Source organism: Ursus americanus, chromosome 16 (genome assembly GCF_024610735.1).
Source record: "Ursus americanus isolate L20-20 chromosome 16, mUrsAme1.1.p, whole genome shotgun sequence".
Lineage (NCBI taxonomy): Eukaryota > Metazoa > Chordata > Mammalia > Carnivora > Ursidae > Ursus > Ursus americanus.
In genome coordinates this window covers 29052887-29079721 of record NC_142142.1, presented here as the reverse complement: position 1 = coordinate 29079721, position 26835 = coordinate 29052887, and the positions used below count along the sequence as shown (strand labels likewise).

The 26835-nt window shown below is 35.6% G+C and overlaps 2 protein-coding genes across 6 annotated transcripts in view; one reads left to right on the top strand and one right to left on the bottom strand.

The window, feature by feature from the left end:
- Positions 1-22921, bottom strand: part of CCDC82 (coiled-coil domain containing 82) — a 33051-nt gene extending 10130 nt beyond the window's left edge. For 2 of the 5 annotated variants that reach the window (XM_045790820.2, XM_087868225.1), the window contains exons 1-6: positions 22842-22921; positions 17295-18043; positions 16615-16819; positions 5879-5971; positions 3391-3515; positions 15-185 (exon numbers count right to left, since the gene is read on the bottom strand). In XM_045790820.2, coding sequence (XP_045646776.1) covers positions 15-185; positions 3391-3515; positions 5879-5971; positions 16615-16819; positions 17295-18029 — 1329 coding nt within the window. In that variant the 5' untranslated portion in view covers positions 18030-18043; positions 22842-22921. The other 3 variants (XM_045790819.2, XM_045790817.2, XM_045790818.2) reach the window with 3 other exon arrangements.
- Positions 22922-23013: 92 nt separating this feature from the next.
- JRKL (JRK like) lies at positions 23014-26835 on the top strand. Its single transcript, XM_045790822.2, has one exon. It carries the CDS (start codon positions 23648-23650, stop codon positions 25220-25222), a length of 1575 nt encoding a protein of 524 aa, XP_045646778.2. The 5' UTR covers positions 23014-23647; the 3' UTR covers positions 25223-26835.

Sequence of the window (26835 nt, the reverse complement as noted above, 5' to 3'; positions counted from 1 at the left end):
AGAGGAAAAAATACCTGTTTATCATGTGACATGAAATCATCTGTTTCCATAGTCCTGGTGTTGTACAACTTTCCTGATAAATGCACCGAGTATCTGCAGTGGCGATGCAAGCCACACGCCTGGCAGGAACAGTTTTCAGGATTCTTCAAATGGATGCTTACATTAGAATAATTTTCCACCCTCTCCTGAAAACAATTGAAAATGAAGCTTTCCAAGATTGGAAAAAATAACAACAAAATAAAACATAAAAAGAACCTAACCAAATTAAAACCAATATTTGGAATCACAATAATGAGGTAGGATATAAGAACAAAACACTGTTTTTTCTTACTTTAACACAAAGCACATAGTAGATATTTGACAAGATATTTTTAAGTTAAAAAAAAGAATTTATAATTTAGGCTGTTAAATGAAAAGAAACCAGACTAGGAAAAAAAAAATAGTTTCCTACTTTCGAGTTACTATTAAGTAGTGTTCCTCACAGATTTTAATTCTTTTCCTTCTTCTCATCTCTAGTTAGTGTAAATGAGGTATTATAGTTAAAAATAGAAAAACAGAGCAGCAAAAATTCAGGATACTATAACAAAAAGATGAATTCATTGAGGTTAGTCAAAAATTGAGAAAAACCAGACCACATTCAGTCTCTATGGTGTAAATTATATCCTATTTCCCACAAAATATTCTAGAAATGATTTGATCATCTTATGGCTACTTACTAAAGGACTACGAAAATAAGCAAGTTCGAACTAGGACTGCTAGTTGGCCAGCACTGATATGGACAGTCTAATAGCTAAATTAGCAATGAGTAAGCAAACTGAGAAAATATTTGGCATTCATAAATAAGCTTTATTAAGCTGTGCAATTACTTCTGGTTGCATATTTTTGCTCACACTCTAGGCCTGTGCTAGATACTACTGTCATAATTAGTAGTGTAGATTAGGTTTTACCATAATATTTGAACTACATACAGTAAGCATATTAGCAGGGTTACTAATCCACATTTGTATTCTCTATCAGCCTAATAGTAATTAAATATTCAGTATACCAATAGTTTCCTTTTTAACACTGTATGACTCACAACTACATTGCATTTTTTCTACTTTTAATATTTCTCATATTTCATAGCAGTTTGGGACACATGTCACTAACAGGATGACATTGAGAGTGAATAAGTGACTAAATCACTTTCCCTTCTCGTTTCTGTGGTACTTATGGAAACACATCCAAGACGAAAGCTCTATCAGCTTGGCTGTGTGAGTGACTCCAATACACAGAACATTCTTGTGGATTTACACTGGACATATAATATAACTGAAAAATAAGCTTTGTTGGGTTAAGCTATTAAGATTTTCATTGTTGATCTGTCATATTATTTATTTTTTGCAGCATAATTTAGCTAATTCCTAAGAATTCATTCCAAGATCATATTGAATTATCTATGTCTCTAAATTTTTAAGCTAATGTATTCTTGTATCTCACAGTTATTATTTCAACACCAGGTAATCCAAATTCAGCATAATATACCATGGTATAGTTAAGCATAAAATAGCATAGTGGCATGGGCTTTGGAGTCAAAGAAATACTAGGAACTTATGATTTCTAGGTTTAAATATTGGCTTAGTTAATTACTAGCTGTGTAACCTTGTGTTCAGAGTCACAGTTTTCTCAGCTCTAAAACAGAGGAAAGAATAGTGCCTTCCTCATGAGGGTACTCTGAAGATCAAATAAGATACTTTGCATTTCTGCAACATGGACGGCACTGGAGGAGATAATGCTAAGTGAAATAAGTCAAGCAGAGAAAGACAATTATATGGTTTCTCTCATCTATGGAACATAAGAACTAGGAAGATCGGTAGGAGAAGAAAGGGATAAAGAAAGGGGGGGTAATCAGAAGGGGGAATGAAGCATGAGAGACTATGGACTCTGAAAAACAAACTGAGGGCTTCAGAGGGGAGGGGGATGGGGGAATAGGATAGACCGGTGATGGGTAGTAAGGAGGGCACGTATCGCATGGTGCACTGGGTGTTATATGCAACTAATGAATCATTGAACTTTACAGCAAAAACCAGGGATGTACTGTATGGTGAATAACATAATATAATAAAAATACTATTATGAAACAAAAGATACTTTGCATTGCATGAAAATTACTTGGCAAAGTTAAATGATCAATAAATACATGCTATTTTTCTATTAAAGAAAATATTTATACTATGTTCTAAGAACTGTGCTATGTATTTTAGCTGCCAAGTAAGTAAATATTTCCCTTTAAATTAAGTAAATATTTTCTGTATCTGAGGAAGAGAGTGGAGTTTAGAGAGGTTAAAAACCCACCCAAAGTCAAAAATACATATACGGTGGCCCTAAACTCAGCCATCCTCCGAACTGAAGGCTTCTATTTCTGTAATCCCATAACTGTCCCTTAAACCTAAACCATCTGTGGCTAATTTATCAGGTAATTCAAGACTGAACAGGCCGTAGATGAAACCAAATCTGACATAAATGAGGTAGTGTAGCTAATGATTTAAGTGCTAGAAGGACTGTTAGGAACTTGAACTTCTGTTACCTTGCCATTTTTTTTCCCTCTTGCTAATCATTACAAGATAGAATATTAGAAGCAGGGATATTAAGAAAAAACCATTAAAAATCATATAAGACAGCCTCTACTATTAGAGATCATAAAATAGAAACCTATGAGATAACATGGAATACAATAAGTCTTAAAATTAAAAAGATGCTTCCCAGAAATTGGTAGAATTACAAAATCTTAATTACAAATAATTACAAAACCTTAAGGTAGAGAAGGATGTCAAAGACAACCTAGGCCAGTGTTTCCCAAATTATGTTACGGAAATCAATTATTCTAGGAGGTGATAAAAGGTAGTTCATGAAAAGGAGTCTCATAGGAAAACACAAATTTGGATAGCATTGCATTCTACATAACCCTCTTGAAGATTTACAGTATAAATTGACACATTAATGTTCCTTGAAAAGTCCTCCAGTTAAGTTTAAGTTAAACCCACTGTTTCTCAAACTTCTTTATCAATGGAACTCTTTTCTGAAAAAACAATTAATATCCTGTGAGATAACCTCCTCATTTTAATAGATGGGCTAAGCCCCGGAGATGTTCTAAAGTTATTCATCATTTAGAACTACTTAACTACTGGATACATATAATAAGTGTTATAATAATTAAAACAATAGCAGCCTTTAGAAAAGGTGAGAAACAACAAGTTGATTATTTAACAAAGAAAAAATGCCAATAATTTAGAAGATTATTCAGTTAGTATTCAGTCAATACTCAGTTTAATAGCTGGATATTGAAATCCTGATAGGTCTGCCACTCCCATCCCCCCAACCAGAGACTCAAAAACAAATTAAACTATATACCTTATATTGCTCTTTCCAACGACTTCTGGAAGCTAAACTCTCTAGACGAGGCTGAACAAAGCGGTTATCCAAATAATGAAGAGATGTCAACATATCTTGTGCATACGATTTTTGTCTGGTGCCATCTGTTCAGGGGAACAACAACAAATAATCACTTAGCCCTTTTGGAAATTATCTATCTATCTATCTATCTATCTATCTATCTATCTATCTATCTATCTATTTAAGCCTCCACACCAATGAATTATCCAGCCTCCCCAAATACCAATAGTGCCATGGTTGAGAAACAGTAATAGGAAATATTTAAATAGTTGAATACTTAAGGATTTCTTACCATAGTTCTAAAAAGATACTTGGTTAACTGGTTAGAAGCATTTGAAATTTTTAAAAAATTAATGAAAAAAAATTCCATCAGAGCATTAGGGGAAGGAAAAAACTACAGAGGCCTTCTAATTGTTCCTTGAATACATCAAACTTACTCTTTTCTTTTAATTCCAGTAAAATTAACATATAGTATTATATTAATTTCAGGTGTACAATATACTAATTCAACAGTTCTATGCATTGCTCAGTGCACATCACAGTAAGTGTACTTTTAATCGCCTTCACCTGTTTCACTCATACCCCCCCAACAACTTCCTCTCTGGTAACCACCTGTTTGTTCTCTATAGTTATGAGTCTGTTTGTTTCTTTTTTCTTTGTTCATTTGTTTTGTTTCTTAAATTCCACATGTAAGTGAGATTATACAGTATTTGTCTTTCTCTGACTGACTTACTTCACTTAGCATTATACCCTCTTGTTGTTTTATGGCATTATACCCTCCATGTTGTTTTTATGGCTGGGTAATATTCCATTGGATATATATACCACTTCTTTATCCATTCATCTATCACATCAAACTTACTTTTACCTGAGGGTCTTTGCACTTACTGTGCTCTCAGATAGATCTATGCATTACTTTCTCCCTGACTTCATTCATTTAAAGGTCGTCTCTTGAGAGACCTTCTCTGACCAATTTAACAGATACTTTCCTTTTCTTTACCACTCTTGGGTCTCCTTAACCTACGTTATTTTTTTTTTCAAGAACTAATCGCTAGTTGAAATTATATTATGTCATGTATTTGTTTACTCATTCATGGTCTGTCTCTCCCATTAGACTTTAAGCAACATGAGGGCAGGAATCTTGTACATCATAGTCATTGCGATATCCCCAGCCAGGCTTAGGCACTCAATAAATATTTATTTAATAAACTGCGAATGAAATCTCACTGAGGCAATTAGGTAGATATTCAATACAACATATTTATAGTCTTTATTAACTTCCAGATTCTGTGCTAGATGCAAGGGATAAGTGTATATCTAAGGTGTGTTTCTTCTGTACTCTTAGAAGGGAGGGAAGCAAAAATACATTTTCAATACAGTATGAAAAGTGTATACACATCAGTACCACCAGGACACTGAGAGCACAAATGAGGGAGTAAAAATATTACTTGAGTGGATCATAGTAGCTTTGACAGTGAAAACAATTTTACCTGGAAAATCTAGGGTAGAAAGGGATTATATTTTAAGAGGGAACAGTATGGGCAAAGGCACAAAAGCATAAAACAGCATATAACTTTCAGTGAAACTCAATGAGCTTAGAGAGGCTGGGACAACACATAGCTATTGAACTACTCTGCTGTTTTGGGTCTATGTCCTACATCCTCACCTTCACTATGAACTCTCTTAGGGCAGGGGAACATGACATATTTCTTTTGTACTTTCCACATATCACAAATAATAAACAGTAACAAGTTTTTCTTTTTTTTGTTGTTTTTTAAATAATATTTTTTTTATTATATTGTTAGTCACCATACAGTACATCCCTGGTTTTTAATGTAAAGTTCCATGATTCATTAGTTGTGTATAACATCCAGTGCACCATGGAATACGTGCCCTCCTTACTACCCATCACCAGCCTATCCCATTCCCCCACCCCCCTCCCCTCTGAATCCCTCAGTTTTTTCCCAGAGTCCATAGTCTCTCATGGTTCATTCCCCCTTCTGTTTACCCCCTTTCTTCTTCCCTTTCTTCTCCTACCGACCTTCCTACTCATGTTCCATAAATGAGTGAAACCATATGATAATTGTCTTTCTCTGCTTGACTTATTTCACTTAGCATTATCTCCTCCAGTCCCATCCATGTTGCAGCAAATGTTGAGAAATCGTTCTTTTTGATGGCTGAGTAATATTTTATGGAATATTACTCAGCCATCAAAAAGTAACAAGTTTTTCATGTGAATGGGCTTCTGCTGTAGTTGATCCTAGAGGGAACAATTGGAGGGCCTAAAAATGGTTCTCTTGGTTTTGCTTAAGTATATATTATATTATATTATATTATATTATATTATATTATATTATATTATATTATTATTATATTATATATTAGTAGGGTGTTTAAAAATTGGAAAAGGAAAAAACCTCTAATTGTTCCATTTGTATTAACTTACCATACAATGTTCCCAGAAAAGATTCATCTAAAGCATTGATCAGAAGAGCCTTCACAACTCTTTCAAAGTGAGTATAGTGGTCACTAAAAGAATCTGAAATTAATTTTAAATATATATTAGAATATAGTAAATAAAACAATCCCCTGAATATGTTCCTTTCTCTAGGAAATTAATACTATAAGTAGGAGAAGTCACTTAATTATCCTAATTAATTAGGATAGGCTAATTAATTAGCCTCGGTGACTTGTCTTATCACTGAGCAAATCTCCATTTTCCAGATTTACTGGCTTCTAATCCAAAATTTCAAATTGTTATTTCAAATAATCTTCACTTTCCAAACTTATTAAGGAAAACTATTCAGAAAATATTAAGAGATACATTGTAAAAAAAAACCCAAAAAAAACAAAAAAAACCAAAAAAAACCCACACCCAAATCATACCCTGTGGACCTAAGTTTAATCATCAACTTAACAATTAGAGTGAGAAAGCAAGAGGAAACTTTTATAAGTAGATAGTTCAATATGAACCTGAAACTCCTGTCTTTACTTCTCTCTGAAACATGGTACATATGAAATTGCCCAAGAAATTACTACCCTAGCCAAAACCCCAATGGCTATAAAAACTCCATTTCCCTTTCTGCTGCTCCAGATTTAGGATTTTCCATATCAGTTGAGAAAAGTTCTGTCTTCTCTTTCTCATACCGAATATATAAGCCTGCCTTCCCATTAACCCAATGTGGTCCGTGGAATCTGTTGTGATGGGCTATGCAATGGTAAGAGAGAAGGTCCCTACTATTTCCCATTGCTCTTGGGTTTACTATGGCTGTAGAAATACTCTCTAACCAAACACAACCTCTTCCTTGATCCAAACGGTCATCACAGAACATTTGCCCTGGCCTGGGCACATATAAGAATATTAGGGGCAGCCTGAGCATTTCAGGAAAAGTGGATGATGCTTGGTGAGAAATTTAAGCAAAATAAGACCTATGTTAGCATTTATGAGTGAATTTTGACCTTACTTTTGCTGAAATAAAACAAAAATGAGATTTAACATGGAGAAATATTTTAACTTATATTTTAGCTACTAAGAGGGCTGTATAACTCTTTAGATTTCAGGAAAAATATTTAGTATGCATTCTTTTTTAAGAAAACATATTATTAAAGTACTAAAGTGGCCAAAATAAAGCACTAATAAAATTAAATGACAATAGCAGATAATTTGCACCAGGGCCCTTAGACTTTAGAGGGCCTATATATAAAAGAACTGATCACAGCCATTTATGAGTATTTTTTTTTAAAAATCAGAAGAATGTAATTGGAAAATGAAATAATACTTCAATAGCATTCTATTATGACTAGATTTTCATCAACCTCTTGATATAATATAGTATTGGTATATCATTTAATTTGTGAGTGTTAAACTGCATTTAAACTCTATCTAGCACTTCCCAAACTATATTAAGGGGAAAATGTTCTAGGAATATTAATAGACATGTTGAGGGGGAAAAAACATGAAATTCATCCCCTGTACTCCTAAGTTTAACTATCAAATAAACTGAAATAGAATTTTTTATCCCACTGATTTTATCAGTCTTTGAATGTGCTGATGCTCAACCTTACTCACCTGCTATAGAGTGTGGGAACTATTGTTATATTTAAAGACCTTGATGGTGTTTCTTTAGAATTGGGAGTAAAAGGAAAGGGCAGAGGATCAGAATCATCTGGAGAATTTTTGCCTAACCACAGAATCTCTCTCCAATCAATGCATATCAGAATCTCCTTCAAGAGAGTCAAGAAGGCCTCAGTTTCACTGTGCTTGAGTGGATAGATGGGTGGTGGAGGAATTAAGCTCCTGGCATCTCAGATTGAAAAAATATTTTATTGAGCAAGTATATGCCAGGCATTGTTTCATGTACTTACATGCACTGCTTTATTTCTCAATACAAGCCTATGAGATACTATCAATGCCCTCAGTTTATTTTTAGTTAAGGAAATAAATAAATACAAAGAGGATGAAAAATTTCCCCAAGATCACACAGCTAGTAAGTGTTGAAATCAGTGCTTAGAACCCAAATAGTGTACTCCAGATTTCATGCTACTATCCCCTAAGTAGATGTTGTTCTGCATTGTAGTTAGGTTTGATAATATAGTTCAGAACATGGAATTTTAGACGTGGATGGGAAATTGGAGAAAATAATTCAAATCTCTCATTTCATTTCGTATTTTTTATTTTTTTAGAGAGGGATGGTGGGAGGGAGAGAGAGAATCTCAAGCAGGCTCCATGACCAGCATGGAGCCCAATGTGGGGCTTGATCTCAAAACCCTGAGATCATGACCCGAACTGAAATCAAGAGTAGGATGCTTAACCGACTGAGCCATTCAGGCACCCCTCAAATCTCTCATTTTAAAATTTTTAAAAATGACCCAATGATGAAAGAACTTACCCAAGTTCACACAACTAGATAGAGGAAGAATCAGGATTAGAGCTCAGACCTCCTCCAGAGCTTTTTTCAGTGCTCAAATCCCTATATTGGATGAGCTTCTGTGGAACATCCTAGGACTATCATTTAAATTTTTCTTCTTTGATTATAAAAAAGTTGCCAAAGAATACGGGAGAAAATCAACAATATTTGTGTTTATGCATAACTTGATTTTTCCAAGGTAGTCAGTCAATTTCCCCATACTCAATCATAGGGTAGTTGAGTCATTCTGTTGATTTTCCATGCATCTTTTATTATTAATTTCACATATATGTTAAGATTCTGTCTCAGCGCCATGTACCTTTCTTAATGATCTGGCTGTCATTTTCATGCCAGTACTACACTGCTTTACTTACTGAAATGTTACAGTAATTTTTATAGCTGGTGGGGCAAGTCCTTCTGATTTACTGTTTGTTGTCTAATTTTATTTATTCTCATATATTTTTCCCAAGTGAACTTTAGCATTGTTTTGCAAAGTTGAATCAAAAAGTTAATTTCACGGGCTCTGGGTGACTCAGGTGGTTAAGTGTCAGACTCTTGATTTCACCTCAGGTCATGATCTCAGGGTTGTGAGATTGAGCCAAGCATCAGGCTCTGAGCTGGGCATGGAGCCTGCTTAAGATTCTCTCTCCCCCTCTCCTTTTGCCCCTCACTCCCTTAAAAAAATGTTAATTTCAGAAGAAATAATTTCTTGTACTATTTATTGCTTTCCAGAAACATGCTAGGTCTCTTTCATTCATGTTTTCTTTGCTATTTCACAGTAAAGTTTATTCTTGTACCTATAAAGTCATGCTTTTGTTCCTAAGATTAGGCCTAGGAACTTTATTTTGTTTGCTACTATAAATGGAATTGTCCTTCTTTATAGCTTCTAAATAATTATTGATAGCATACAAGAAAACTATTGAATTTTACATATTCATTGTGAATCTGGTCATCTTTCTGAGATCTTTTGCAAATCCCCATAGTCATATTCTCTTATATATCTGCAGAAAATGAACTTCCTAGCACATCACAGAGCTGGATAGAGGGAGATACTGTTCAGGAATTCCTTGGCAGTGACTCTGCTTTCTTTCCCAACCCTGAGAAGGATGTGGTCTTGCTAGTGCTAAGTTTATTTCAAGAACCAAGAGAATGTTTGTAAATATTCTCTTAAATAGAAGCACACAGAGTGTTGGTGTACTTTCTTTTGAAATGGAAGTATGAGCCTAGTGTAAGAAAGAAGAGACAGAGCAAGAAATTGGGTTCTTTTTCTACTCTTAACAGGTTCCCCCAATAGGAAAAAAAGAATTTAAGAAAACTATGGAAATATATGCTACATGTCCTCCTGCTCTCAATCTATTCATATGCTTTCTTTTAATTTTGTATCCATGGTTAAATGAGTCAGAAACTTGTAGCTTGTGTGTGTGTGTGTGTGTGTGTGTGTGTGTGTGTGTGTGTGTGTATATGTTCAAATAATGTCTTCTTTTTCAATAGTTATATTTCTTGTTTTACTTTTATTATATTGTTCAAAACATCTAGAACAGAGTAGAAAAATTTTATCTTGTTCTTTTTTTAAAAGATTTTATTTTATTTTATTTTAGAGAAAGAGTGAGGGAGAGAGAATGCGTACATGGGTCAGGGAAGGGCAGAGGGAGAGCATCTTCAAGCCAGCTCCTTGCTGAGTGTGGAGCCCAACGCAGAGCTCCACACAGGGCTTGATCCCATGACCTCGGAGATCATGACTTGAGTTGAAACCAAGAGTCAGACACTCAACTGACTGAGCCACCCCAGGTACTCCTTATTCCTTAAAGAGAGTATCTCTACCGCTTCATTAGAAGTATATATTGTTTAAAATATTCTTTGTTATGTAAAGGACAAATACTCATATGACTAATTTTTTAAGACTTGTTTTTTTGTTTTTAAACTAGATATGGGCATTGAATTTTATCAAATGCTTTTTTAGAATCTATTAAAATTATGATATGATTTTTTGTCTTTTGACATACTAATGCAACCAATTAATATATTAAACCATTTTTTAAAAAGATTTTATTTATTTGAGAGAGACAGAGTGAGTGTGAGTGGAGGGAAGGGCAGAGGGAGAGAGAGAGTGAAAAAATCTCAGGCAGACTCCATGCTAAGCAAGAGCCTGACACAGGGCTCAATCTCAAAACTTGGCATCATGACCTGAGCCGAAATTAAGAGTCGGCTGCCTAACTGACTGACCCAGCACCCCTGTATTAAGCCATTTTATGATTCTAAAAAGGATGGCTAGATAACTTTTTCTTCATTCTTATAATTAGAAAAATATTTCCTTCATATGTCTATTTGCAAATCTATTTTCATCAACTTATTAGGATGTGAGCCTCCTTAACATGCATAAATGCATGTGTCCAGCAGCTTAATATTTTCTTCTATCACACCTCTGAATTCACAGCTCCATGTTTTTCCATCCAAAAACATGCACATTCAAAGTTTTTACATTTCCGATTGAAGCTATAAATTTCTTCCTTTAGATTTCCATTTGTTCTGTACCTTCCCCCCAGAAATATGTGAAATAGAATCATTTCTATTCATTTATGTATTATCTTCTTCTTTAGAACTGTTTTCATTTTCTCTATGGTAGAAGAACTTCTTACGTTATTAACCTAGATATCACTGATAAGATTTTTCTGTACTGTTAATTCTGTTGTTTACATCTTTCAGTATAGATTTTATTTCTGGCTTTATATTTTTAATTTTCTAGCAACTTATCCTTAGGTAGCTCTATTTCCCCTCAAGTTGTTCTCTCCTTACAGCTTCCTATTTCCTTTTCACAGCTTGTAAAGCAAATGCTTTATACAATTTTCTTCTGTTTCCTTTAATGAAACACTTTTCACAGGCATTTTCTTCCTCTGAGTCTTCAGGGCATTGTTACCTTTCCCTTGTGCTACAATATGATTTCACTGGAACTTTTTACTTATCCTACAAAAAAAGGGAAGATTCTAGAATTTAATATTCAATGTAAATGGTTGCAAGACTGTTCTTAGGCACACTCTGTGTTATGTTGATAGAATTATTCTCTTTAATTCCTAGGTAGAGACTAAGCTAATGTTTGCTTTTAGTCTAATTTCCAGTACACTAGGCAAGTATTTATCTAGCAAGGCACTAGTAGACTGAGATGTAATCTTCTGTCTGTACTTTCTTCTCTGCCACTTTGAACATATGATAGAGTACTGGAAAAACAATATAATCTTCAGTATCCACAAATCTGAAGTTTATTCCTATCTATCTGTGTGTAATAGTATTTGCATGTGAACATTATAGGTCTGGAATACAGTGGACCACTGCTAGTCTATCCCTCTACTTTTTATCATATCTTTTCTGGGAGCTGCAGTCTCAAAATAAATTTAGAGAAATACAGGGGTTTATGAGAAGGAAAAAAGACCATGATTGTCTTCAACTGCTTCAAAGGTGTAGTGGAAGAGAAAACTATTCTGAGGTGTTACCAATACATCTCTCAGAGCCAAATGGCAGATAATGAGGAAGTGACAAAATGTCTTCCTGTAGGTAGAACTGTTCTCTTCAAAAAGGTAAAATTGCATTGGCCACTCATTGTGATTCTCACCTGAGTCATGAATTTGGAATTAGAAAATTTTCTCCCAAATTGTGACCATATGTTAACTATGAGTAGTTGTCGGTGTTCTTATAGAGGTTGTGAAGAGAATGAATCTGGGAATATTAGCCTAATTATAGTTTAACCAAAGCCACAGTGTAGTGTTTATTATTCATTACATAGGTTATTACTTTAATGAGAAAATATATTTTTAAAGACAATTAACCTACAGCGACTTTCAGAACATAATCCCTTGACAAATTGGAAACCGCCTATATTTTATTTATTATATTCATAAATGGCATAAACATTGATAAGTATTAAAAACAAGTCATACATTATCACCTAAAATGTGTGGGGTTGTTTTCCTCTGATGTTTTAAGAAATCTGATCAGATCTAACATTTCTCTGTCTTGAAATATGGACCCAAGAGCCTTTAGCCAATACACTTATCTTAATCATCCATTTATCCAACTAATAATGAGTTCCTATAATGTATCATCAACCTTAAAGAGTGTGAGAAATACAAAGAGAAGTGAAGTGGATTAACTATTGAGGTTATTTTTGGAAGAGGGAATGCCTATTTATTTGGCTCTCTTTATTGAATTTTACTTTTTTACATACCATAAATTTCACTCTTTTTGGTGTACAGTTCTATGACTAATGCATAAAGTTGTGTAACCACCATGACAACCAAAAAAACAATAGTTCTACACCACCCCAAAACTCCTTTATGTTACCGCTCAATAATTTAGTTTACACATATTGAGTCTGAGGTGTCTGAAAGATACCCTGATGAAAATGTTCAATAAGATGAAAAAGTGTGACTTAGGCTTTGGAGAAATCTGTGCTGGAAATAAAAGTTTGGCAATTTTTGCCTATAGACTGGGCTAAAGTTGTGGGGAAGAGAAGCACAAGCAAGGGAGTTTGAGGATGACCTTTAGAACACCAAGATTTACATGGCAAGTGGAAAAAGAGGAAAGCAATATTATAAAGGGGAAGACAAGATAGAATGTTACCACAGAAGCTAAAAAGAGAACTTTCTAAAAGGAAGCGTGATCAATTCTTGGTGGCAAAGCACATAACAAATACAACCTTAACATAAGAACTGAAAAAGCATTTTGGCAACTAGGAAGTAATCACTAACTTCAATGAGGGCAATTTCACTGGACTGATGGGTGCAAGAGCCCAATGATGCTTTGTAGAGTTAATGAGAAACTGGAACAAAGAATAAAATTTTGAATAGTGGTTAATGAAACATACCAACTCAAGGGAGGAAAGGCATGAATATGGTTGCAAGCTGAGAAAAGACAACTTGCAAGGATAAAGCTAGAAGAAGTTGCAATTAGGAACACACAAGGTAAAATGTATTGCATAAAAAATGAGATTCATCTCTCTCTGAGGCAGAGATGCTCAACAGTAGAAGCAAGCTCAGAGCTCCCTGGTATCTACCCAAATGAGCTGAAAATTTGTATCCATAGGAAATCTGCACACAAATATTTATAGCAGCTTTATTCATAATTGCCAAAACTTGGAAGCAACCAACATGTCTTTTAGCAGGTGAATGAATAAACAAATTGTGGTACATCCATACAATGAAATATTATTCAGTGATAAAAAGAAATAATCTATCATACCACATTAAAACACGGAGGAAACTTAAATGCATATTATTAAGTGAAAAAATTCAGTCTGAAGGGGCTACATGCTGTGTAATTCCAACTATAAAATATTCTAGCAAAGGCAAACTGTGGAGACATTAAAAAGATCAGTGGTTGCCAGGAGTTCAGTGGAGGATGGGAGAAATGAATAGGTAGAGCACAGGAGATTTTGAGGACAGTGAAACTATTCTGTATGATACTGTAATGATGGATGCCTGTTGCATCATTATGTATTTGTCAAAACCCACAGAATGTACAACACAAAGAGTGACCCCTGAGATAAAATATGAACTATAGTTAATAATACTGCATCAATATTGGCTCATCAATTTTACCATGTGTAACCAAACTAATGCAAAATGTTAATTATAAGGGAAACTGTGTGTGAGGGGGTTATGTAGGACCTCTCTGTACTTTCTACTCTTCAGTAAATCTAAAATTGTCCCTTAAAAAAAATAAAAGTAAGCATAGACATATAGGATAGAGAAGCAATGATGAACTTTAATTTTCATTAATTAGCAGGAGTAGGCATGAGTACGTATCACTGAGAAAATGTTCTATCACATTCTACATATTATAATTCAGAATGATGGGATATGTCCTAATTGATTTTCCCTAAAATTTCAGTGTCCAGGTCGTAGGCAAACAAGTGACTACTGATGTAAGGAAAGTAGTCATTGACTTTTGAAATATAGATGCTTATCACTGGCATCTCTATAACTGATAAATTTCTTGAAATTTAATTCATACCTCAATCTACTATTTTATCATAAATCATGAGATTGATATTGAACCATGTTACACATAATTTTAGTAAATATGACCATTTAAAAAAACTGGAAAGAATCCACTCTTGAAGAAAAAAATAAAAAACATATTCACTCAACAGCCTGTTTCTACCAGAGTTGTAAAACATAAAAACAGTCTTTGAATTATGCACAATTATAGGGATTAGAAAAATAATACATTTTTTAAGATACCTTAAATTGTCAGGGTCTCAAAGTGTGGTCTGTAGACACCTATAAGTCCCCAAGTTCATTCAAGGGGATCTAGGAGGTCAAAATAATAATACTAAGCTAATCATGCTGTTTTTACCATGTTGACATTTTAAATAATGGTACAAAAAGTAACTATGGGTAAGGCAGCTGGCTCCCTAACATGAATCACAGCAATAGCACCAAACCACTAGTAATCACTGTAGTCATCATTGCTATACACTCAGTAAAAAGCTACTTTCACTAAAGAATGTCCTTGATGAAGCAGTAAAAACTATTAATTTTATTAAATCTTGAACATACATCTTTTTAGTATTCAATGGGATGAAATGGGAAGTATGCATAAAGCACCCATGCTACATCATACTATGATCAATCATACTTTGAGGAAAAACTGAGTTGGCAGCTGAAAAAGTGTCATTTATCATGAAACACCATGTTTACTTGAAAGAAAAACTTGACAGGGTCACCTGGCTGGCTCAGTCAGTAGAGCATGCAACTCTTTTTTTTTTTTTTTTAATTTATTTATTTTAAAGAGAGAGAAAGCAGGAACAGGAGGGAGAGAGAATCTGAAGCAGACTCTGTGCTGAGGGTGGAGCCCAATGTAGGGCTTGATCTCAGGACCCTGAAATAACTACTTGAGCTGAGAAACCAAGACTCGGATGCCAAACTGACTGCGCCACCCAGGCACCACAAGCATGTGACTCATGATCTCAGGGTTGTGAGTTCAAGCCCCACGCTGGGTGCAGAGTTTACTTACTTACTTAAAGAAAAAGAAAAAGAAAGGAAGAAAGGATGGAAAGGAAGGGAAGGGAAGGGAAAGTGAAAGGGGAGGGAAAAGGGAGGGGGAGTGGAAGAGAAAGGGAAGGGGAGGGGAAGGGCGAGGGGAGGAGAGAGGAAGGGGAGGAGAGAGGAAGGGGAGGGGGAAGGGAAGGTGGAAGGGGGAGGGAGGGAGGAAAGAAGGAGTAAACAACTGACAAACCATGGACATTCAGGCATTTGTCAATTTTCTCAAAAAAGAACAAAGGGAGCCTGTGATTTCAAGAACTCACAGTATTTGTTGCCAAAGATTTAAAAAAAACAGATCTTCAAGTAGAAATTAGAATTTTAGAAAACTTGTATCTGCTGCTGTGAACTTGACAGCTTCCCCATACCTAAGAAAATTTTGATGAGATTGGTGGTAATATTGACAAATGTGATTTTGAAAATATTATATAAAGAAATGTGTGAACATTTGGTGAATCTACATAACCCAGTGAACCAATATTTTCCAAATGACTAATGCATGATATTACAAAGTCATGTATGGGTAAAAGATCCATTCAAACTGCAAGACAGATTAATGGAATGCAATGTAAGTAAGTACTAAAAACTCATTTTTATGGTTTCAGATTCCATATTGCAACTGACTTTAAGAAACAATCACTTGTTGAATTGTGGTGTAGTGACAAAAATATCCACACTATTTTGAAAATACTTAAAAAAAATCTTTCTCCCTTTTCCAGCTAACTATCTGTGTGAAGCAAAATTGTTCTCATCTACTTCAACCAAAACATCAAAATACACTGAAACCAAAAGCAGGTATAAGAACCCAGCTGCCTTCTATTAAGCTATATATTAAATACAATTATTTTAAAATGTAAAACAATGCCATTCTTCTCTTTTAAATAGTTATTTTTAATAAAAAATGTTATTTATATTACCATGTAACAAGCTTATTAATGTTAGTTTAAGTCTGTTAATTAATAAATATATTTTAAATTTTTGTTTTGTATTTCTACAATGGTAAATGTTGATAGATATAACCCACAAAAACAAAAGCTCTTTGGTGTCCTCAATAATTTTTTCATATAAAGGGTTCCTGAAACTACTAGAATAGACTATTATCAGAATGACAAAATTAGCTAAAAATAAAACCATAGTTCCTAATCAATGACTCAGAACATGATAGTAAAAGGCTGATTTGATACTTGATATAATATCATCATCAGAGCAAATCATAAAACATTTTCTTGATATTAACTTACAAAGAGAATTCTGTTTTACTAATTTCAGTTGTGATGTAGTCAATTTTTCTTCTCGCTGGCTTTTATTCTCTTCATCACCCTCCTCATCTTGAACTACAAAGTCATCAATAATATAATCATCTCCATCTTCATCATATTCATAATCATCCTCATCCTCATCATCATCATTTTCATCACTGCTTGGGCAGGATTCCTTTTCAGAGTCCTAATTAAATTAAAGCATATACTTCAGTAAATTTGTACCTTTAAATGTTCAGTATGGATATGAAAGTAAAAGATTAAATCTGAAACCAAAACAATGATCCATGGAAATTAACTTCATATTGTAAGGTCAAAAAAAGTCTTGTCATGTTAAATGTTGAACTTTTGGAATTAGGAAGAAGATAATATACCTTGGTAACTGATATGTGTAAAGTGGACATTAAGATTATAAGTAGAAGTTAAAAAGAGGAAAGACCATATTAAACAGTCTTTCAATTTTAAAAGTGATAAACTGAAGCTCATGATAAAACAGTATATTAGATACAACAGTGCAATCAAACATGTTCAAGGATACTTGATTGAAAAATAAATTCAAGAATTGAGAAACAGAACAGACTCAACACTTTGATTTTCATGAAAATTAAATACTTTAAGGAAAAATTTAAAAACAGTAACAAAACCAATAAAATAAAACACACCTCAAAATCTCTACTACTATTGCGTCTCTGACGAGATCTTTGTTTTGAGAGTTCTTTCAGTTTCTGGAGTTGTTCTCGCTTTCTTGCAGCTAAAGGTTTTTCAGGTTTTTTTTGCTCCATCTCCACTGAAGAACATTCATCTTCAACCACTCTACGTGGACGTTTAACACCTACTTTTCTAACTAGGATATCACTATCGTCACTCTCATCACTGTCATACATAACAGAGGAGATCCTTTTTCTCTTCCCTCGCTTGATGTGTTCTTCTTCTAAGTCCTCTTCTATGATTTGTCCTGTGTGTGTGTTGAGATCATCATCCTCTTGACTTGAATGCTTTTCATGATCTGGTAAGTCAATTCTTCTATGTTTGTTTTTGTTCTTTTCTTCTCCATACGCTGAACTGTTGCCAGTGTTCGTGAGATGCTCACAGTTACTACCTTCACTTTCAACTTTAATTAATCTAAGTTCTCTTTCATTTTCCGGCTTTTTATCACTATCAAACCCCTTGTTACCATCAAGCTCTTCATCACTGTCAAGATCTTCATCACTGTCAAGCTCCTCGCTATCAAACTCTTCATCACTGTCAAGCTCTTCGTCACTGTCAAGCTCTTCGTCACTATCAAATAACTGTGAGATACTACTTCTTTTAGTCCGCCTCCAATCAACTCGAGATTTCTGCTCACGCTCTTGAGTTTTAGAATTTTTCCTTGTTTCGTGTCTTCTAACATGTACCATTTTCACTTAAGCTTCTACAAAATAAAGTTATTAGGAACATAATAATGATAACCGGATTACAACAGTGAATGCATTTATGGTACAAACTATATTTATTTGGTGTTATAAAATGGTTCACGAAGGTAAAAATCATATAAAATATGAGTGAAGATGGTAGAATAGCTATTCAACAAATAATTTATTGAACATCTATGAAATAATTGTATGAACAGTTATTCGGAATTATGGTATATTTTGTGATGAAAGGGATACATAGAAAAATAATGGTCCTGTTCTCCAGAAGATTATTATCCATGGGTAGAACATACAAACATATATTAAGAAAAATTCAAGGTATTCATTTAGTACAAAATGAGAGATAAAAATAACTGCAATAAAATTATAAAGATGCAGGAAGAACAGAATAGCAAGTGCTTCAGTGAAGATTTTATTGAACAGATATGATCTGATAGACTTCTAAAGTACTGGCTATATTTCAACAAAAAGAATGACAGAAAAAAGGATTTCAGGCAGGTAAAAATAGTAAGGTCAAAACTTTGGCACTGAGAGAGCACAAGTTATGTTAAGTAAGTATGACCAAAAAGGTGTGAAGAAAGGCTTTATGCTGGAAAAAAAGAGACAAGTATAGAAAAATAGGGTAGGATTACCAGAATCATTCATCCTAAGGCAAAGGATTCTGAACAGAGAAATGGTATGAATTATAACATAAAGGATCAATCAATTTATATGAAGAAAGTTATAAAGAAGTAGTTGACAGAAGACAGCATTGCAAAATTAAGAGATCACCTATCCACTAAGATTGTAGCTTCTAAATACTGTAGTAAAATGGCAGTGGCTTTAAACCACTTCAAGATATACTCCAATAGAAAACTTACTAACAATCCAAAACTGGGTGAAAAAAATAAAAGTTTCATGGTGAAACAGAGCATGATATTGGAAAAGAAAACAAATACTATAAGTTTCTGATTCACAAAAGGCTGACCTCCATTAAAATTAACACAAGTACATAATAAAGGAACAATTATAGACAAGTAAGATAACTAGAACAGTAACGTATATGTACTTCTGTAGTTGCTAAGGAATATAGACATATGATCACAATGTAATGAGACTGACCTCATAATATATGTATAAGAACTCATATATTTTATTGAGTGCTATCTCCTTCAAAGAAATCACCTTATGAAGCTAATTATTCCAATATTTGCACCATGGCACAGAATATTCTTGCAGATTTTCTGTAAAATATAGTATCAAAAAATAAATAAAAATATGAAAATAACCCCACTCCACTTTTTTATCCCAAAGAATGGCTTAAATATTTTTTTTTTTTTTTACTTTTCTTAGTCTGGGGACTGTTAGCAGCTTCCAGAAATGAAATCCAATTTCAAAAGATGAACATTAATTACCTGCAGATATTTTTTAAATGTGCTTCAAACTTTGAAGGGAATCCAAAAATAAAGCGCCAAAATTTTTTGAGCAATGGCAATATCACTGAATCAAGTCTATAACTTTCCAAGACGATTCCTTTTTTGGGTGGGTGGGAGTGGGGGAAATACCACTCATTTGATTCTACAAATTCTGTTATGTTTAAAAGCAATGTGACAGTTTCTACAATGGTTAACACCTCATATAAAATCAGAATAACAGTTGCTCAGATTATACACCAGAAATTTTCTTTATAATGTAGGCTTTAGTGTGACCTTATGACAGTAACTGCCAGGAGATATACTGAGCATTGTAGCAGCAATCTAACAAATCCTAGTCAAGAGATAAAATATTCTGTTACTTGAGATTACCCTTGGGTTGCATATTACAGAAGGCTTATGTTAAAGTCAGCAAAGATGAGAATTGTGGTCAAAATTACCTTTAAAAAAATCTCTATATTACTCTGTAAAGTATGTTTTTTATATATCATACTGCTTCACAGTAGGTCCACCCAGTTTCTTCTCCAGGTTTTAAAGAGATTACTGTTGGGTTTTTTAAAAAATTTTTTTAAAATTAAGCATCAGATAAACTAGGCAGCTTATATTGTGAAGCCATATAGTACAAATAAGTATTTTTTGAGTACATAGTTAAATTTGCACAAACTGTGCCTGTGCATTGCACTGTAATGTCTTTCTAATAAATCTGTCTGAATTAGGAGAAATAATGAAAAAACATTTATGAGAACAAATGACAAATATGGCTTCAGTAGATACGCTAAAGCAAGTGTGAACATTAGGAACATTAAATGAAAGATGATTTTCTTAGTACTCAAAAGCAGTTTCATTTACACCAGATGACTATCTCACAAAGCTATACCATGTCAAAAGACATTTATCCTATCAATAGGTGACTCCTATGACAATGGTAGAAGGAGTAAGAATGTGACACTATAAAAATAACTATCACTGCACATCGTTTAGCTATTAAAAATCCTATAGGTATAGAAAAGTTTTACTGCATTGTCATAACTCTTTTTAAATCCTGACAATGATTCTAAAAGGAAGATACTGTCTACCTTCATTCATAAATATCAAAGCCAAGAACATAGAGTTTAAATGACTTACCGAAGATCACACAGCTTGTTAGTGACAGAGCAGGGATTAGAAACCAGTTCTCCTGATTTCCCATCCAGTCCTACACAATGACTGCTGCCAATATTATATTTATACAAGGTAGTAAAAATCATGCCTTTAAAAAGTTATTTTATCTCTCATTCATGCTAAATTTTAGTTTCATAAAATAATCATCAAAATAGTTTAGAGTTTACAAACATGCTTTTTAAAAAATTATGTAACAGAATTTTAGTGCACATGAGTTAGGCCAGACACTTCCGGAAATCATCCATCCAATAGGCAAGAAAAGAATGTTCAAAAGAGATGAAAATTTGAGACTTCCCTCTACCATCTTATTGATAACACCGATTACAAAATTTAAGGATTCCCCATCGAGAGAAAAAAAAGTTATTTGGGAAAACTGCAGTATTGAATATTTGAAGAAGCAAATTTTGTTTAAATAAATCAAGTTTCATTTGTCCAACTGCCAAATTTCCAGTTCTCTCTTCATATTTCAAAACTATTTTATCAATAACATCAAAAATTCTGTCATTGAAAAAGAAGATAATTTAAATATGGTTGGCTCCTCTTTTAAAATTGTGAATACTTTTACTATGTTATCTGGGGAGGGAAGAATGATGACAGAGGGAAAAGGTGAGTGAACTGAATCTGAGGAGAGAAATGAGAAGGTGAAGGTAGGCTGATGAATAAGCCATCTCTTGGTCTTTGGAATTCAAAAAAGAATCCATGCAATGGATGTAATTTCTTTATATGCTGAGTATACACTCAATTTCTTGAAATGAGAATTTAATCAAGATTCTTTAATGATACCTTACCATTAGGCAAAGAGAAAAACAAAGAGACTCCAAACAGAAAGCATTAAATAAATGAAGACGATCAATACTATCACATCTTTGTGCTTCATAGTTAATATCACATACAAGGCACATACATAGCTATGCTGTCTGCCAAAGAACTTAAGTTAAAGAATCCATATTGCTCTCTCACCCACAGTAGCTCTACAACTAAAAGGTACTTTGATGATGCTACTTGAATTTCTCATCAGAACAAATATCCTTTAGTCTAGACTTTGAGGTTAACTCATCCTAAAGAAAAGATTCATTCTAGGAATCAGTTGCCCTGTCAGGTGACAGTTTACATTTTTAAAGTTTGAAGGACAGTGGAACCCTGGCCATTACTTGAAATTCCACCAGAAGGGGGGCATTCCTATTTGTAAAACAGCACCCCTCCCTGATGTTTCCTTTCATATGACAGTTTGGAGAGGAAACCTTTATTGATCAAAGAAATGGTTACTGAATGTACACACTATGTGCCAGCACATGCTCAGAGCTGCGGCGTTACTAGAAGAAATCAACAACACGGTCTCTCCTCCCAAGGAGCTCACACTCTGATGAAATTACTAGGGACACCAAAACAAGCCGGCATAATACATGATTTAAGGGCTACAGTGTATGATTCTAAGTTCTTTTCACGTTGTTGTGAATAAATTTATCACAGTTCTTCCATTGCTGGAAAACAGGGCAGCACAACATGACAGAAATAAGAAATGGGAAGATAACATACAGAGGAAAGCCAATTTGCCCCACTTAGAATCACGAACCAATGCTTCACAATTTCGCATAGAGTGCATCCTGCCAGCTTGGCATCCGGGACAACTACAGTATTCATTAAAATCTTTAACACTGAAGGTGGTTCTCTAAATCCATCAGGGTTGAGTGGCAGAGGAAGGATGCTCTACGAAATTAACACCAGAGTCATTTTCCTGATTACAAACCTGGCTCTTTGGCGGGACGCAGGTACCCAGCGCAGCAAGCCCGCCAGTCCGCTACTCTGCCTCCGGAGAGGGGGCACGGTAGCTAGGAAACCGGACCCTTGGAGCTTCACGATGACGTTCGAGAGACGACACAAACCCCCAGGCCCCAGAGGAGCTCCGCACCCAGAAAACCACCAAGGGTCTGGAAAGGCCAGAAACCCGCGAAATCACCACTCGAGCTCCCCTCAACAGTCCTGCCCACTTCCCCACGGCGGAGGAAACTGGCACGCCGCCCACTGCAGCTCAGCCCAGGCGGCGGGCGAGTGGAGAACGACGTTGAGGGGTGTCGTCCCGCCCACCCCAGAGTGCCCGTGGGAATTTTTTCCTCCCTGCCTGCCCGGAGGCGCGGCCTCCCCCGCTCTGTTAATAAACCATTAGCAGCCGGAGCGAGAGCAAGTCCCCGCCCCGAGCTGCCCCCGTGCCGCCCCGCGCCCTCACCTTTCAAAGCTCCTCCGCCTCTGCCTCCGCCTTTGCCTCCGCCCCAGGTACCCACTCCAGACTGGCGGCGCCCCTCCTCCTTCCGGGGACTAGGGGAAGTCCCGCCTCTGGGAGGAGCAAGGGGCGGGGCCGGCAGCGGGAGGGGGCATCTTCCGGGAGCGTGTGCTGGGGGAGGAGCGGTCGCCGCGCGTTAGTCAGGGAGCGGTGCGGGTCCTGGTTCCAATTGAGGTGGGGAGAGGGGCCCGTCGGGCTGTGAGGGGCCGGGAGGACTGTCCAGGCTAAGTCCAGCGCGGGGAAGTGTGGCTTGCGGTGGAAGGGGTTGGCTTCTGGGGAAGAAATTAAACGTAACCGTTCCCTTGTGAAAGGGGGCTAGTCCCCGACTCCCTGGTTCTTCCGCTCTCTGCTGTAACTTTGGGGTGTGGCAGGGGCTAGTGACGGACGTTTACTCTGGATCGGGGCGTGAGGGAGGTTTGTGGTCACTATGGGGTTATAGTCTTTAACGCGGCCACTGGGGGAGTAAAACAAATGTTTGTAATCCGGATTATCCGCGGTGGCTTGGGGCCTCCTCTACTGCCCATCTAAGTTAAAGGCCTGTTCCCTCAAACTTCCTCCTCTCTCATCTTCCTCTGCTGTCTCTTTGCTGGCCAAGCAAATCCGGGAACGGGGTCAGGGCCACCAGGTTCCTGGTAAGGTTGCAAGATTCAGGGTGTAGGACTGTTAAAGTGAGTCTGTGTCAAAGAAGGAAGGATTCTGTAGGTTGCTTCAGAGTGAGTGTGGGGTGAGGCCCTGAGTCCCAGAGCCTCAGCATGTCAGGGAAACGGAAGCGGGTGGTGTTAACTATTAAAGATAAGCTTGATATAATAAAAAAACTTGAAGACGGAGGTTCTTCCAAACAACTGGCAGTGATTTATGGAATTGGTGAGACAACAGTCCGGGATATAAGAAAAAATAAGGAAAAGATTATAACTTATGCAAGTAGTTCTGATTCCACAAGTCTTCTGGCCAAGAGGAAATCTATGAAACCATCCATGTATGAGGAACTGGACAAAGCAATGCTAGAATGGTTCAACCAGCAAAGGGCAAAAGGGAATCCTATATCTGGACCGATTTGTGCAAAAAGGGCAGAGTTCTTCTTTTATGCTTTGGGAATGGATGGTGATTTTAACCCCTCTGCTGGTTGGTTAACTCGTTTTAAGCAGCGGCACAGCATTAGAGAGATTAACATTCGAAATGAAAGATTAAATGGAGATGAGACTGCTGTGGAAGATTTTTGTAACAACTTTCGAGACTTTATTGAACGAGAGAATTTACAGCCAGAACAGATCTACAATGCAGATGAAACTGGACTCTTTTGGAAATGCCTGCCTTCCAGGAGTTCTGTGATCAAAGGTAAATGCACTGTCTCTGGACACAAGTCAATTGAAGAAAGAGTCACTATCATGTGTTGTGCCAATGCAACCGGTTTACACAAACTGAAACTTTGTGTTGTGGGGAAAGCAAAGAAACCTCGCTCCTTCAAGTCAACTGACACCTCAAACCTGCCAGTCTCTTATTTCAGCCAAAAAGGTGCATGGATGGATCTTTCCATTTTCCGACAGTGGTTTGATAAGATCTTTGTGCCACAGGTTCGAGAATACTTAAGATCTAAAGGCCTGCAGGAAAAGGCTGTGCTCCTGTTGGATAATTCACCAACACATCCAAATGAAAACGTCCTCAGGTCAGATGATGGCCAAATATTTGCTAAATATTTACCACCTAATGTGGCTTCACTGATCCAGCCCTCGGATCAGGGAGTCATAGCGACAATGAAGAGAAATTATCGTGCGGGTCTTCTTCAGAACAACTTGGAGGAAGGTAATGACCTGAAATCATTCTGGAAGAAGCTGACTCTGCTAGATGCACTTTATGAAATAGCAATGGCTTGGAATTTAGTAAAGCCAGTTACCATTAGCAGAGCATGGAAAAAGATTCTTCCTACCATAGAGGAGAAAGAAGGCTTGGACTTTGATGAAGAAGATGTTTCTGTGGCTACTGTGGCCACCATTTTACAACATACCAAAGGACTGGAAAATGTGACTACTGAGAACATCGAAAAATGGCTGGAAGTGGACAGTACTGAACCAGGCTATGAAGTGTTAACTGACAGCGAAATTATCAGAAGAGCGCAAGGCCAGACAGATGAATCTAGTGAAAATGAGGAGGAGGAAATAGAACTGATTCCAGAGAAACATATTAATCATGCAGCTGCTCTCCAATGGACTGAAAATTTATTGGATTATCTAGAACAACAAGGTGATATGATTCTGCCTGATAAACTGGTGATACGTAAACTTCGAGCCACCATCAGAAATAAACAGAAGATGACAACCTCAAGTCAATAATGGCATTTCATTGTTACCATTGTTTTGGTAATTGTGTTTGTAACTCTTAACCTCTGCAGTGTGGCTTAATTTTCTTTGTGTTCTCAATTCTCAGTCACAGCCCTATGAAATGCAGATACAAAAATGTATCTGAAGTGGTTTCAGGATTACGTGTTTTGCATCATCTCTGTCTATTTGTACAGATAATTGGAAGCTGATTCTGTATAGATATAAGTTACATATACACATGTATTCACTTTTGTAGAGCTGCAATTATCCCTTCTATTATCGTGGCATTCCCTAAACTTTCTTAAAAAAAATTACAGATAACAGTGAACAGATTGAGCACTTTCCTGAAATCTGTGGTTTATGAGGGCTGCCACGGTGATCTTTTCTTGTGTTAACATCTTAAATGGTTATGTTTTGTGTATCTGTATACACTGACAGAATGAGAACTAGCTATATTTTAGATTTCAGAGTGATCTGCAATAATTTAAAGTGAAGTCCAATAATGAGGAAACTGACCTATGAATTATAAAAATAACTTAGAAATCATACTTCTGTTAACATTTGTTCAGGTGGCAAGAGGGGGAGATTTTTTCTGGGAGTAAATATATAGGAGGTGATTACTAAATTAGTAAGAAAACTATTTGAAAGCTGATGTATAAAAGATATGATCTATTCATTTGTAGAAAACTGCGAGTTGAAAATTCGGGGAATTTTAGGTTATTTATACCAGGGGAATAAATAAGCTTGTTTTATTTGGGTCTTAATGTTATGAATTGCATAATTATTTATTCATAATTATAGTACAGGTTTTGTAATGTTACATGTGGTATTATGAACTCCCACCTTATATGTGGGGAAGAATCTTGGGAATTTAAAATTATGGGTTTTTTTTTACTGTGTACTTGGAAATGTCTATAGTTTGAAAAAGTTTATCATACCTTCCCCTTTTATTTGATATGAAAAGGAAAAAAATGAAAAGAATAAAGTTATTATTATTTTTAACAAGCCATAGATTGTGACCTGTTTTATGAAGAAAGCAGAAATAATTATGGAAAGTGGCAGATTCCAAGGAATTTCATCATTTACTCCTTTGACACTTGTAAAAAGGTATTCTTTCTTCTAGAATCCATTTAAGTCAGAATTTTGATAAATTTGCTTAGTAAATTTAATATGTTTATTCGAGACATTGAAAAGACTTTACCTATGTGAATATTGATTTAACTTATAATTTAAAAGCAATGTGGATCTCCATATTATTTCATGTTTTGGCCCTTAAAAAATGTTCTCTAACAGTCATTTTTTTAAAGGTTTAACTTTTTCATTGAAATATTTTGCATTTTATATTTATAGTGCCTTTCTTAGAATTCTAAGACTTCAGAGAAACTTTTAGCTTTCCCTAATTTCTGTTATCTTCATGATGTATGTCCAGATTTTTTTTAAAAGACTTCTGTGATGAGAACTGTTTAAAAATTACTGCATGAATTGCCTCGGTGCACAGAGGAAAAAGCCTCAGAAATTAACATACATATTGAATCATAATTATACATCCTGCTATAAATTCAATTGTATATAAAATAATTTTTCATTTTTCTAATATGAAAATGTATAAAAGCTTCTTCTTGGAA